The sequence below is a fragment of the Suricata suricatta genome, chromosome 10, assembly GCF_006229205.1.
Source record: "Suricata suricatta isolate VVHF042 chromosome 10, meerkat_22Aug2017_6uvM2_HiC, whole genome shotgun sequence".
Lineage (NCBI taxonomy): Eukaryota > Metazoa > Chordata > Mammalia > Carnivora > Herpestidae > Suricata > Suricata suricatta.
The window spans coordinates 90,476,631-90,490,406 of NC_043709.1; the positions used below are offsets into that span (position 1 = coordinate 90,476,631).

General features: G+C 36.4%; 1 protein-coding gene across 3 annotated transcripts in view; it reads left to right on the top strand.

Annotated features, from left to right (window-relative positions):
- Positions 1–13,776, top strand: part of EPS8 (epidermal growth factor receptor pathway substrate 8) — a 182,777-nt gene that overhangs the window by 128,566 nt on the left and 40,435 nt on the right. For all 3 annotated transcript variants that reach the window (XM_029955602.1, XM_029955604.1, XM_029955603.1), the window contains 5 exons: positions 1,793–1,942; positions 8,153–8,235; positions 8,819–8,955; positions 12,220–12,293; positions 13,574–13,700. In XM_029955602.1, coding sequence (XP_029811462.1) covers positions 1,793–1,942; positions 8,153–8,235; positions 8,819–8,955; positions 12,220–12,293; positions 13,574–13,700 — 571 coding nt within the window. The remainder of the gene's footprint in view (positions 1–1,792; positions 1,943–8,152; positions 8,236–8,818; positions 8,956–12,219; positions 12,294–13,573; positions 13,701–13,776) is intronic.

Here is a 13,776-nt window from a genome sequence, read left to right on the forward strand (position 1 = left end):
GGGATCCATGTTCTGTTGTTTTACTGAAAGCACAATAATGAGAGGAGGAAATGAGAAAAGCACGGAAGTAAGGCCCCGCTGGGCCTGTATGACATACGTTAATTACGTGCTAGGCCAAACTGTGTCCCAGGAAATGTGTGACCTGGGGTGAAGGCCTGCGTCCATATGTGTGTGTGTGTGTGTGTGTGTGTGTGTGTGTGTGTGTGTGTGTGTAGTAACTCCCCCACACCTTTGTTTCGCACCACGCTGGCAATGCGATGCTGGCGCTCCTAAAACAGCACTCTCCTGAGCCCCGTCGTCTCGTAAGCCCTTGAGTTGCTAAGGTAAGGAACACAACTGTTGTAATCATTTTACAGTGTCCTGATGGGACTTGGAGTAAAATTTGCTCTTTCTTTTATCATTCACATCCATCGTACCCTGTGAGGGAATTGCAACTGAGTGCCTCTCTGATTCTCATGGTTTCAAGAAATTCTAGAGAAGGGATATTATTTAATTTACTTTTGCAAAGAAAGAAAATGTGTTATTCCCTGGTGCTCTGACAAATTGCATTTTATTCTGATGGAACCACTATTTCTTGTTTTGCCTTCGGTGGATCTCAGGGTATCAGAATTTAGAATGAATTTATGATGTGATATATGTGTATATGTGCTGTCTGTTGTAAAAGTTGATGCTTTTTATTTTTATTTTTTATTATTTTTATCTATTGGAGATACTGTATTTTCTTTACTTAAAAAAAATCACTGTGTGGTGCCTGGGTGGCTCAGTCAGTTAAGCATCCGACTTCAGCTCAGGTCATAATCTCGCGGTCTGTGAGTTTGAGCCCTGCATCGGGCTCTGTGCTAACAGCTCAGAGCCTGGAGCCTGCTTCTGATTCTGTGTCTTCCTTGTTTTCTCTGCCCCTCTCCTGCTCTCTCTCTCAAAATAATAAACATTAAAAAAATTTTTTTTAAATCACTGTTTCTCCCATCATGACCCACTTACTATTTGTATAAAGGCATTAGTGTAACAATAAGCACTTTAAGTATATCTCATGAAATTCAGAATTCTGATTGTGAATAGAAAGGTCATTTGTTTAAGAAGTAATTATTTAATCTATCACTATTTTATCTAGGCGGGCTGTTTATAGGTTAAAGAGTATTCAATTTTATGCTACCAAACATCTTGATCACTTTGAAGAATATTTTTTAGTGAGATCCTTCTGGCCCAGCTGTTTGATATTTTTGGCTGGAATAAATAAATATATGTATTAATTTTTTTTATCTGAGGAATTCATTGAAATAAAAAAAATGTATGAATGATGTATTACTCGAATCCACATGTTTTTTATCATAGAAAGTAGAGACCCTTGTGTATGACTGAGTATGACCGTTCAGTGTTCAAGTAAAATAAAATTCTGCCACTGTATAGCCAGAGGGGGAAAATGTGAGCTGGAGAATAATTTTGGAAAAAGGCCTCAGTTTACTTCTTTTTCTCTTAAAGGCATCTCTCCTCCATACCTGAAGAAGTCAGTATTACTAAGTTCAGTATTTCTTCTGTTTATTAAGAAGATAACTGCATTCCTCTGCTAAATATTTCCTTTTTGTTGAGTTTTCTCCCACGCACCTCTGGCCCTGCTTGTTTCTCTACTGTCACCTTGTATCTACTCATCCTCCCATCCTAGGTGTTCACTCGGATTCACTGTCAGTGTGATTTGCACACTTTAAAAATGATGTGATCGGTGCCCAGAGCTTTTTGTGGAATCGATTTTATTTATACAATAAAAATTAAGACAAGTTATATTTTTACTTTCTAGAACGAACTAGAGAATTTTCCTTTAAACACAATCCAGCACTGCCAAGCCGTGATGCATTCCTGTAACTATGATTCAGTCCTTGCCCTGGTGTGCAAGGAACCAACTCAGAGCAAGCCGGATCTTCATCTGTTCCAGTGTGATGAGATTAAGGTAAATAAGTGGTGAATTTTTTTCCCTCTGAGTAGATGTTCTGACAGCTTTTAGATTATCTACTGCAGTCATATGACCAGTGGATTTTTAGTTTCTTGGGATTTTGTAAGGAAAACAAATACCTTAGTATGTTCCTGAGGGCTTCCAAGAAATAAAAAGAAGACAGAGTGGTATTTAAAAACAAAAATGCATTCTACTTATTAAAAAAAAAAAGAATAGGCATAGATAATATTTTAAATTCTTCATTGAGTTACTTAGACTTTAAGAATTAATTTTTCAAAAATTATGCTTCATGGACAATAAGTAATCATACCATCTTATTTTATTCTGCACTAACCATGGATTATTGCAAGGAAATACTTAGACATTTTCCATGATACAGACTTAAAATTCATCGTTTAATTATGTGTTTTGAATGATTGCTCAAGATATGTAATCTCCAAGTGATAATGGGAAAGTACTTAAGCATAGTTACCAGTAAAAACATGCTATATCCTGAGATTTGTATTTCAAAGCACACTGTCATTTTCAAATGTTTATAACTTGTGATGCTTTGTTGGACATTAGAAATTATCAACCTTGAATATCTTTATTTCATGAGTTTATTCCTCCAAAAGGGAAATCATTTTGGGTTGAGTTGGTTGGTGCTTTGCCAATGCAGTGATTTGTCACTGTGATTTTATATTATAAAACATACAGGTAATTTTTATCTTATAAAGAAGTGCTGGAAGATTAGCATAAAGTGTCACTTGATCTTTTCTGTATTTCTTGACATTAAAATGTGATAAATTAGATTGACTGTCATCAGTATATTTTATAATTTTCTTTTTTTGATTTATTTATAGATGACTTTCTAAAAACCTTTCTTGAAATGAACTACAGCATTAGGTAGTTTACATATGTGATGTTTATCAAACTTTTATATAGTACCTTTTGAAAGTCATAAAGGGTAGTCAGAATTTTGCAAGGTTAGGGACACCTGGGTAGCTCAGTTGGTTAAGTTTCCTATTCTTGATTTCAGCCCAGGTCATGATTTCATGGTTCGTGAGTTCAAGCCCTGCGTCGAGCTCTGTACTGACAGCACAGAGCCTGCTTGGGATTCTCTCTCTCCCTCTGTCTCTGCCCTTCCCTCTCTCCCTCTCTTTGAAAATAAATAAACATAAAAAATTGTGCAGGGTTAGATTTATTAAGTATTAAGTTAGTATGAAACTATATTTTCTCTGGAAAAATGAAATTATAATGAAATAAAATGAATAATGAATAAAATATTTTGTAAACAGAGGACTAAGCTAAAGGACATTTTAAATCTGATTTTTGCTCAGTGTTCTAAAACTTACCCTGAAACTAATAGTTACTGTGCTGAGTGAGTAAAGTTTCTGGATTTCGATCTTAAGAATGAAGAACTTCTTTTATCTGATAGGGAATGGTGGGTTGATGAGTCTGAAACAGATTTACTGAATTATTGTTTTATCTCACTAAAAGTTCAGCTACCATATACGCAGCTATGTTTTTATTCATTAGTGCCACATTCTCCATGAGACTATTTTTCCCTTGAGACATTGAAAATATAAACATAATGGTATATGATATGGCTTCTTTATTAAGGGTTATGCTGCAACATGACTTTTGAGTTACAAAGTTTCTTTTTTATTTTTTTCAAGTTTCTTTATTAGGAGATTTTACACAATGCTTCTGCCCACCCTTGTAATAAAATTTTTTTTAGAAATATGATAGCTCCTCCTGAAAAAGAAATATGATAGCCCTCCCCCTCATAGGATATTCAGGGTTCCTAGGCATCTTCAGGGTTTTCTTTTTAAACTAGTAATTTATTTATTTTTTAATTTACATCCAAGTTAGTTAGCATGTGATGCAACAGTGATTTCAGGAGTAGATTCCTTAATGCCCCATATCCATTTATTTATTCCACCCCCCCCCCCACAACACCTCCAGCAGCCCTCTGTCTGTTTTCTATATTTGAGTCTCCTATGTTTTGTCCCCCTCCCTGTTTTTATATCATTTTGCTTCCCTTCCCTTATGTTCATTTGTTTTGTATCTTAAAGTCCTCATATTAGTGAAGTCATATAATATTTGTCTTTCTCTGACTAATTTTGCTTAGCAAAGTACTCTCTGGTTCCATCCATGTAGTTGCAAATGGCAAGATTTAATCATTTTTGATTGCTGAGTAATACTCCGTTGTGTATGTACACACACACACACACACACACACCCCCACATCTTTTTTATCCATTCATCTGTCGATAGACATTTGGACTCTTTCTATACTTTGACTATTGTCGATATTGCTGCTATAAACATTGGGGTGCATGTGCCCTTCAAAACAGCATGTCTTTATTCCTTGGGTAAATACCTAGTAGTGCAATTCCTGGGTTGTTCGGTAGTTCTATTTTTAATTTTTGAGGAACTTCCATACTGTTTTCCAGAGTGGCTGCACCAGTTTGCAGTCCCACCAGCAGTGCAAAAGACATCCTCTTTCTCTGCATCCTCGCCAACATCTATTGTTGCCTGAGTTGTTTATTTTAGCCATTGTGACAGGTCTGAGGTGGTATCTCATTGTGGTTTTGATTTCTGTGTCCCTGATAGTGAGTTTCCCAGATGTCTAGCATTTTTTCATGTGTTGGTTGGCCATCTAATTGTCTTTGGAGAAGTGTCTATTCATGTCTTTTGCCCATTTCTTCACTGGATTATTTGTTTTTTTTGGGTTTGAGTTTGATAAGTTCTCTATAGCTTTTGGATACTAACCCTTTATCTGATATGGCATTTGCAAGTATCTTCTCCTATTCCATCAGTTGCCTTTTAGTTTTGCTGATTGTTTCCTTTGCTCTGCAGAAGATTTTTATTTTGATGAAGTCCCAGGAGTTCATTTTTGCTTCGGTTTCCCTGGCCTCTGGAGATGTATTGAGTAAGAAGTTGCTGTGACCAAAGTCAAAGAGGTTTTTGCCTGCTTTCTTCTCTAGGATTTTGATGGCTTTCTGTTTTATGTTTAGGTCTTTCATCCATTTTGTGGGCTTTTGTGTGTGTAGGGTGTAAGAAAGTGGTCAAAGTTCATTGTTCTGCATGTTGCTGTCCAGTTTTCCCAGCACCATTCGCTGAAATGACTGTCTTTATTCCATTGGATATTCTTTCCTGCTTTGTCAAAGATTAGTTGGCCATATGTTTGTGGGTCCATTTTTGGGTTCTCTGTTCTGTGTCCATTGATCTGAGTGTCTGTTTTTGTGCCAGCACCATACTGTCTTGATGGTTACAGCTTTGTAATACAGCTTCAAGTCTGGGATTGTGATACCTCCAGCTTCAGCTTTTTCAAGATTGCATTGGCTATTCAAAGTCTTTTCTGATCCATACAAATTTTAGGATTGTTTGTCCTAGCTCTATGATGAATGCTGGTGTTATTTTGATGGGTATTGCATTGAATATATAGATTGCTTTGGGTAGTATTGACATTTTAACAATGTTTGTTCTTCCTATCCAGGAGCATGGAATATTTTTCCTTTTTTGTGTGTGTGCCTTTTTCAGTTTCTTTCTTAAGTGTCCTATAGTTCTCAGTGTTTAGATTTTTCACTTCTTTGGTTAGATTTATTCCTAGATATTTTATAGTTTTTGGTGCAATTGTAAATGGAATTGATTCCTTGATTTCTCTTTCTGTTGCTTCATTATTGGAGTATAGGAATGCAAAAGATTTCTGTGCATGGATTTTATATCCTGGCACTTTATGGATCTGAATTCATGGATCAGTTCTAGCAGTTTTTTGGTGGAAATCTTTTGAGTTTTCCGTATAGAGTATTATGTCATCTGCGAAGAGTGAAAGTTTGACCTCCTCCTGGCCTATTTGGGTGCCTTTTATTTCTTTGTGTTGTCTGATGGCTGAGGCTAGGGTTTCCGATATTATGTTAGACAACAGTGGCAAGAGTGGACATTGCTGTCTTGTCCCTGACCTTAGGGAGAAAGCTCTCAGTTTTTCTCCATTGAGGATGACATTGCGGTGGGTTTTTCATATATGGCTTCTTTGATCTTGAGGTATGGTCCTTCTATCCCTGCTTTCTTAAGGGTTTTTATCAAGAAAGGATGCTGTATTTTGTCAAATGCTTTCTCTGCATCTATTGAGAGGGTCATGTGGTTTTTGTCCTTTCTTTTTATTGATGTGATGTATCACATTGATTGTTTCACGGATATGGAACCAGGCCTGCATCCCAGGTATAAATCACACTTGGTTGTGGTAAATAATTTTTTTAATGTATTGTTGGATCCGGTTGCCTAGTATCTTGTTGAGGATTTTTGCTCCCATGTTCATCAGGAAAATTGGTCTGTGGTTCTCCTTTTTAGTGGGGTCTTTGGTTTTGGAATCAAGGTTAATGCTGGCTTCATAGAAAGAGTTTAGAATCTTTCTTTCCATTTCTTTTATTTGGAACAGCTTCAAGAGAATAGGTGTTAACTCTTCTCTAAATGTTTGGCAGAATTCCCCTGGTAAGTCATCTGGCCCTGGACTCGTTTTTTGGGAGATTTTTGATTACTAATTCAATTTCTTTAGTGGTTATGGATCTGTTCAAATTTTCTATTTCTTCCTCTTTCAATTTTGGTAATTTATATGTTTCCAGGAGTTTGTCCATTCCTCCTAGATTGCCCATTTTATTGGCATATAATTGCTTATAAGGCATCTTCAGTTTTATTTAACATCCCAAGTAACAAAGAGCCTTTGACTTGATGTTTATGTCTTCTTGAAAGTAAGATATTCTTACAGAAGTAACACTGAACTAGGGTGCATTAGCCCTCACATTTAGTTAGGAATGTGGCCTTGGCCAAGCCATCATGAGCATTCTTTAGTTTCATCAAAAGCTCTAAAATTTTATGATTATCTGTACTTACCGTAAATGAATATACCACATACACATTTGAGAAAAACACATATAGAGAACAAGCAGGAATAAAAAATAGAAGATGAGTATATCCTAGCAAGAATCTAATATGCAGTAATAATCACTGGCCATAAATAAACTTCTTCAATAATAATCTCACCTGTTTCTCAACAAAACCCAATTAGATATTCTTGTTTGGAGAGTATTAGAGAAGTTAATCCTTTGGAGAAAGTTAACTTTTACCTGAAATGCCAAAATAAAGTGGTCATCCAGAAGGATACAGCCTAGTATTGGGGAGCTCATTCCATGTTTATAATGTATTTGTCCTAAACTGGGAGTATCCGCTGGGACTGAGTGATGTGTTTCAGTAGGTTAATAGGCGCCCATTAGGGCCTGAGGATGAGAATGGGGAAGGAGCTCTGTTCCTTACACGTGCACTTCTGTTTCCTTCCTTTCTTCTTAGGCAGAGATTTTCACCCAGTTATACGTTGTGTGTATGCCTATACGTCCAGAATATGCAAATCCCTATCCTCTTTGCCTTTATCCAAGGATAGCTTTTGTCTGAACTAATGGAATCTGGCTTGATAATCTTTAGAAATTTCTTCGCTCTTTAAATTTTGTCTTTGGGATGTCTGATTTTGGCTCAGGTCATGATCTCAAGGTTTGTGGTGTCACACCCTCTATGGAGCTCTGGGCTGACAGAGTGGAGCCTGCTTGGGATTCTCTCTCTCTCTCTCTCTCTCTCTCTCTCTCTCTCTCTCTCCTCTCTCTCTCTCTCTCTCTCTCTGCCCCTTCCCCACTTGTACTCTCTCTCAAAATAAATAAGCAAAATAAATAAGTTTTGTCATTATAAAGTTCACCAAAAAAACCACAAGAGTTATGTTTTGAAAGCATTAAAAAAAAAAAAAGACAAACTTCTTTCACATCAAGACATGTACTGATTCAGACAGGAAACATGATCCCTGTTTTTGTTGTTGTTTGTACCTGCATATCAAGACAAGAAAATCTAGCAAAGTGAATGGACCTTGCAAGTGTCATGCTGAGTGAAATAGAGAAGGACAGATACCATATGTTTGCACTCATAGGCCTAGCAGGAGACACCTAATAGAGGACCATAGCGAGGGGAAGGGGGAAAAAGGTGGGGAGAGAGGGACACAAAACATGAGAGACTATTGAATACTTAAAACAAATTGAGGGCTGAAGGGGAAGGGGGGGGAAGGGGGTGATGTTCATGGAGGAGAGCACTTGTGGGGAAGAGCACTGGGTGTTATATGGAAACCAATTTGACAATAAACTATTATAAAAAAAAAGAAAATCTATGACCTCCTGTCTTTCATTACAGGCCAACCTCATTAGTGAAGACATTGAAAGTGCAATCAGCGACAGTAAAGGAGGGAAACAGAAGAGGCGACCCGAAGCCCTGAGGTAAAAACATTAAAAGAGATTGAGGGGTAGAATTGTTTTGTTTGTTGGAAAAGTTTTTTCATTTGTGGTTTTTTGTTTTGTTTTTTTCTCTGAAGATTTAGAAAGATTGTCTTCACTGAAGGTATATTTTAGAGATTACAACGTATGATTTCAATTCGTTTGCTTTTCTGAGTTTGTCGGTATATGTATGCATGCTTTCTCTCCACGTTTCTGGTCTTTCTCTGAGAAGGCTTCTCCCATGTGTGTTGTCAAAGAGAGTCAAGACTGATGCGGGAGATTTTAAGGGAAGGTTCGCCGAGGGGAATCGAACTAGATATGAGGAATATAGTTAGTTTGCAGCCTTTCCAAATTACAGGAGACCCAAAAAAAAAAAAAAACTAAACCTAGTGATCAGTTGAATTAAAATGTTCCTATGTATTTCATATACATTGGTAAATATACATAATATGAAATAGGAAACCCTTCTTGTTCTACCCTTTGACATAGTTCCTCAGGTTGAAGAACTGATACTGTAAACTGGGAGAATTGATAGAAAGGAAGCTGGTATAAAATTCTTTTTTTTTTTTTTTTCACTTTTTTTTAGGATGATCTCCAAAGCAGACCCTGGTATACCGCCTCCACCAAGAGCTCCTGCCCCAGTGCCCCCTGGGACTGTTACCCAGGTGGACGTTAGAAGTCGGGTGGCAGCCTGGTCTGCATGGGCAGCTGACCAGGGGGACTGTGAGTGTTTCTAGGAACTGCTACTTCTTGAACATTTATGTTGGGTTCTGACAGAGTTCTTGCGTTCAAATTCTGATGCTGATTTCTGAGCTGAAGCCTGAGGTTAGCTTTTTTTAATGGAAACAAATCTTAAAAAGGAAATTTAAGCCTTGGACACTATAAGACTATTGTATATTAGAGTTCAGGCCAGTCATTTAAGTAAATATGGTGTTAGGATTACAGTTGTTGTTGTTGTTTTTTAAGCTATCAAAGATGGGAAGTTTGACTCAGTTAACAAAAAGATGGTAACACAATATATACCAAATAAGAACTTACCAGTTTGTTTGTTTTAAAGACTATACTTCAGAATTGTTTCCATTATTATTATCTTACAACTGTCCTATTTGGAAAAAGTGTTGTGCTTTCATGGAAAGGATGTCAGGTTGGTATCAGGACAAGAGGAAAGGCATTCTCCATCTAGCTAAGCTTGTCAAAGGGGCCATTGTGTGCACCATCATTTACCTTGATGTTCTTTTTTAAAGACAACTAATCACAGAGTAGAACATAGTATAACATTTTATTTGTCTGCTTTTTACCAAATCTGAAATTTTTATGACCAGTAATGCCTTATGGTGTGTTTGCTCCAACGTCTTCATTCTAAGGGTGAATAATTGTGATCCAGCAAGTTTGAATTTGATGAAGCCTCACAATTCAATAAACTTCTTAAATCACTTGTTCTTTATCCAGTAAAGCCGTGTAGTTAAACAGTAGAACTTGGTGGCCAAAATGGGTGACACTGGGCTTTATTTTGAATCTCATGAGTCAAAAGTTACACTCTGGAGTAAGACCAGGATCTACTGTGTGACCGTGGACAGTATCTCTGTGCTTCAGTCTCACTTGTAAACTGGGGGTAATCATCATGGGTTGCTCTGAATCTGAAAGCAAGTAACGTCGGTAACAGTATCCACTGCAGCGTAGTCCACATACTACGTGGTTGGTCTCACTTTTATCCAAATGGAGTTCATTTTATTTCTGAAATGCTTTCCATTTTATTTAGATTTTTTTTTTGTATCTTTGACGGGTTTTTTAAAGAGATTTACACACATAAACCCAGCTACCAAACCGATGAAAGAAAAAAACCTTTGAAACATCCATGTATCAAAAATGAAATAACAGAATTATTTAACTTTTATAACAATTTCTGTTTTTAGAAATTATATAAATTTCTATCAGTCCATTTTCCTTATAAAATTTTGTATTTAAAAAAACTAATAGGAGTTCATAGTGTTTTTTTCTTTTTGTTCTGATGGTACTTTTGTTGTTGCTACAGTTTGGTGGGAGAGATGTGGGTTTTGAGAGAGATCAAAGTGGTCTTCCTTGAAGTTGAGGAAGGATATGACATCTTAAGTTTGCAAATATTCTGAATAAACTTGTAAAAACATCTGTAAAACTAATATAATTTACAAAAAAAAAAGAAAATTTTGTTTCTGGGGTGTTTCTGGCCTCTCATTAGGTTTTGTCTAAAATATACTGTACATTCTATTTAAATTAGAGTAAGAGGGGTGCCTGGGTGGCTTAGTCAGTTAGATGTCTGACTTTGGCTCAGGTCATGATCTCACAGTTTGTGAGTTTGAGCCCCATGTCGGGCTCTGTGCTGACAGCTCAGAGCCTGGAGCCTGCTTCTGATTCTCTCCCTCTCTATGCCCCTCCCATGCTCATGCTCTGTCTCTCTCTGTCTGTTAATAATAAACATTAAAAAATTTAAATTAGAGTAAGAAAGGGTTTTCAGAATTTCTAATTTACTACTAGACCAAATAGAACGTAACACTTATCCTGTGAGGTTCTGTCTGGATCCGGCTCAGTTTTTAGTTAGAAATCCACTGCCTCCCCTCTCTCCCACAAAAGTATCTTTTGGTCCCTCTGAAAGCTCTGGCTGACTCAGGCTAAACATCTCCTTTGAATCATTGACATAAACTTACTGTGACTTCTGAAAGGGTTCTCTGTAGAATAGTGGCCGAAGGGCTCCTAAGTGATGCCACAGAGCTTGAAAAAGTCTGTACCTCACCCTTACCTCGCCTGCCAAGTGATATTTTCGGACCTATCTGGAGTTCCTACTAGCTATATTTCAAGTTCAACCTGCTGCTTTCTGTAGTATACGATACCCAGGAAAGTAGCTAACCCATGCAAAATCGCATGTAACTGGCAATATTTCATGAATATAAATTCTCATTATTTTAAAGTACTTAACAGCCACTAATTAAGTTTTATAAGACTCTGTAATTTCTACTTTGTGGGGGGGTACTTGCTCCATTTATGGGGAAAGTTAGGCATAAAAGAGGCAGAAGAATACAGAGTTTTGAGTATTTTTTGTAGTTCTCTGTATTGAATGAATATCATGAGTCAAGATGATGTATTATGAGTTGTATTTCCATTATTGATACATTTTTCCTGTTTCATCTGTACGGTTTTTTTTTTTTTTTTAGTTCCACCTACTGTGAAATGTTTGTAGAGTATCTGTGTTTAGTGGTAGTGTTAACCAGGAAGGGGATCATGATAATGACCTTATGATTAACATCATGCTTTAGCTAAATGAGCCGACTTAACATCTCGAATGGTCTTAAGATATTTATTATTTAATTTACAAAACCTGTAGCATATTTACACTTTTAAAGTATGTCAGTGAGCCCAACATTATGTGTTTTGAATTTAATAACATTTTAAAAAGCACTTTACTGTCAGAATTTTTTATTTTCGTTGTTTTAAATTTTTTTTTTATGTTTATTCTTGAGAGAGAGAGACAGACAGACAGAGCATGAGTGGGGGCGGGGCAGAGACAGAGAAGGGGCACAGAATCTGAAACAGGCTCCAGGCTCTGAGCTGTCAGCACAGAGCCCAACACAGGGCTTGAACTGGGGAACGGTGAGATCATGATCTGAGCCAAAATCAGATGCTTAACTGACTGAGCCACCTACTGAGAGGCTCAGTACGGTGAGAGGTTAGGATTGGTTCCACAGGCAGCTGTCATTGGGAAGAAGGGAGAATAGCAGGAAAGTTACAGGGGAAATCAGCATCGTAAAGGCTGAAAGCTCTGCTCAATTGATTCCTTTTTAGTGGTGGCAAGAATGCGTGTCATTCACAGACAATGAGCATTTTTGATTTTGTGTCTAGCGAAGATGTTCTCTTCTGCAAATGGCACTCTTTTCTAGCCACTTTTCATGTTTCATTACCTATATTGATATTGCTTAGGCAACAGGTTGAAAGGCTTAATGATTCTCCTTTCTTTAGTTGAGAAACCAAGGCAGTATCATGAGCAGGAAGAGACGCCTGAGATGATGGCAGCCCGAATTGACAGAGATGTGGTAGGTCTACTGTTCATCTTTAGATCGTTGGTTTTGTTTGTTTGTTTGTTTTGTACAGGAGAAAATAGCAACAGGGAAAATGAAGTTGATTGAAATAAAGGTGTTTTGTGGAAAGTATATTTCCTCTTCCCATTCGTGGTTATGCCCTTTGAATTATGTCTTTATCTTAACTGTTTTTGCCTTAATGCCAATATTTAATTAGTAGAATAGGGCTCTGATAGACAAACTAGCATATTAACTGGTCTACAAAGGAATTTAAACTGAATTATCAGATTGGAGGGATTTTAACTTTTTCATCGTTTGTAATTCATAATTGAAATCTTTCATATACCTTCATGACATTTATAGAAAAATATTTTATAATGCCCGAAAAATAAAAGTGAAATTTTTAAGGATAGATATGTAAATTTTACCTCTTTATAAAGGATAAGGCTATATTTATTTTTTAGTCCATAGTAATTTACTTACACAATGACAATGCCCCGTGATGTAAGGATAAAATATGACCATAATATAATTATTTTTATACTATACACACATTCGTAGCTTATTTGTAAACAAATACTTAGAGGAATTTGAAGTTTGGAACTTCATTTTTCTATCACACCTTTAGTTATTACACTTAGAAGTTTATTTAATCCCAGTTTCTAGTCTTTTAAGTTAGAAGAATGTCAGGTTTCACACAAAGCAGAGAAAGTCAGCTAAGACTATAGTATATGAGATAATAAAAATTGATCAAGTAATCCCTGGAAGCATAATTCATCATTAATTCCATTTTGCCATGTAGAAACTCTTACTAATATTTATTATTCTAGGTTATCTATGGTTTATTAGGTTATCAGAACATTCTCTATACCTTTTTCTATGAAATAATACTTTGGTACTTGATTGGGGCATTGATTAAAGAAACAAAAATGCTCAGTGCTCTCCTAACAAAATATTTCTTAGAATTTTTTAGCCTAACTTTATGTGGGAGAACACTATGAGGAAATTAGAGCAGTGGAAAATAATTAATAATCTGAATAGATACTGTGAATGCTTTCTTGATGGTATTGAAAATAGAACAAAATTCAGCTAAAGGAAAATGTAAATATCAGACTTCAGCCACAAGTATAGGTAGATTTAGTTTAATTCTTTTCTTGAAATTAGTGGTAAACTTTGCATGTGGGAGGTATTTTTTCTTATGTTCTGATTTTCCTTTACTGACGCAAAAGTATAAAGTCAAGGCAAAAAATTGTTTCATTTTGTTTTATATTTCATTCTGTAATTTCTAATTCTAGCAAATATTAAACCACATTTTGGATGATATTGAATTTTTTATCACAAAACTCCAAAAAGCAGCTGAAGCATTTTCTGAGCTCTCTAAAAGGAAGAAGACAAAGAAAGGTAAAAAGAAAGGACCAGGAGGTAAGTTGGATTTTCTTAATCTTCTAAAGAACTCTGCTAGGCAGAGTTTCTGCCCTTGTGAACTGCTCAGCAAAAC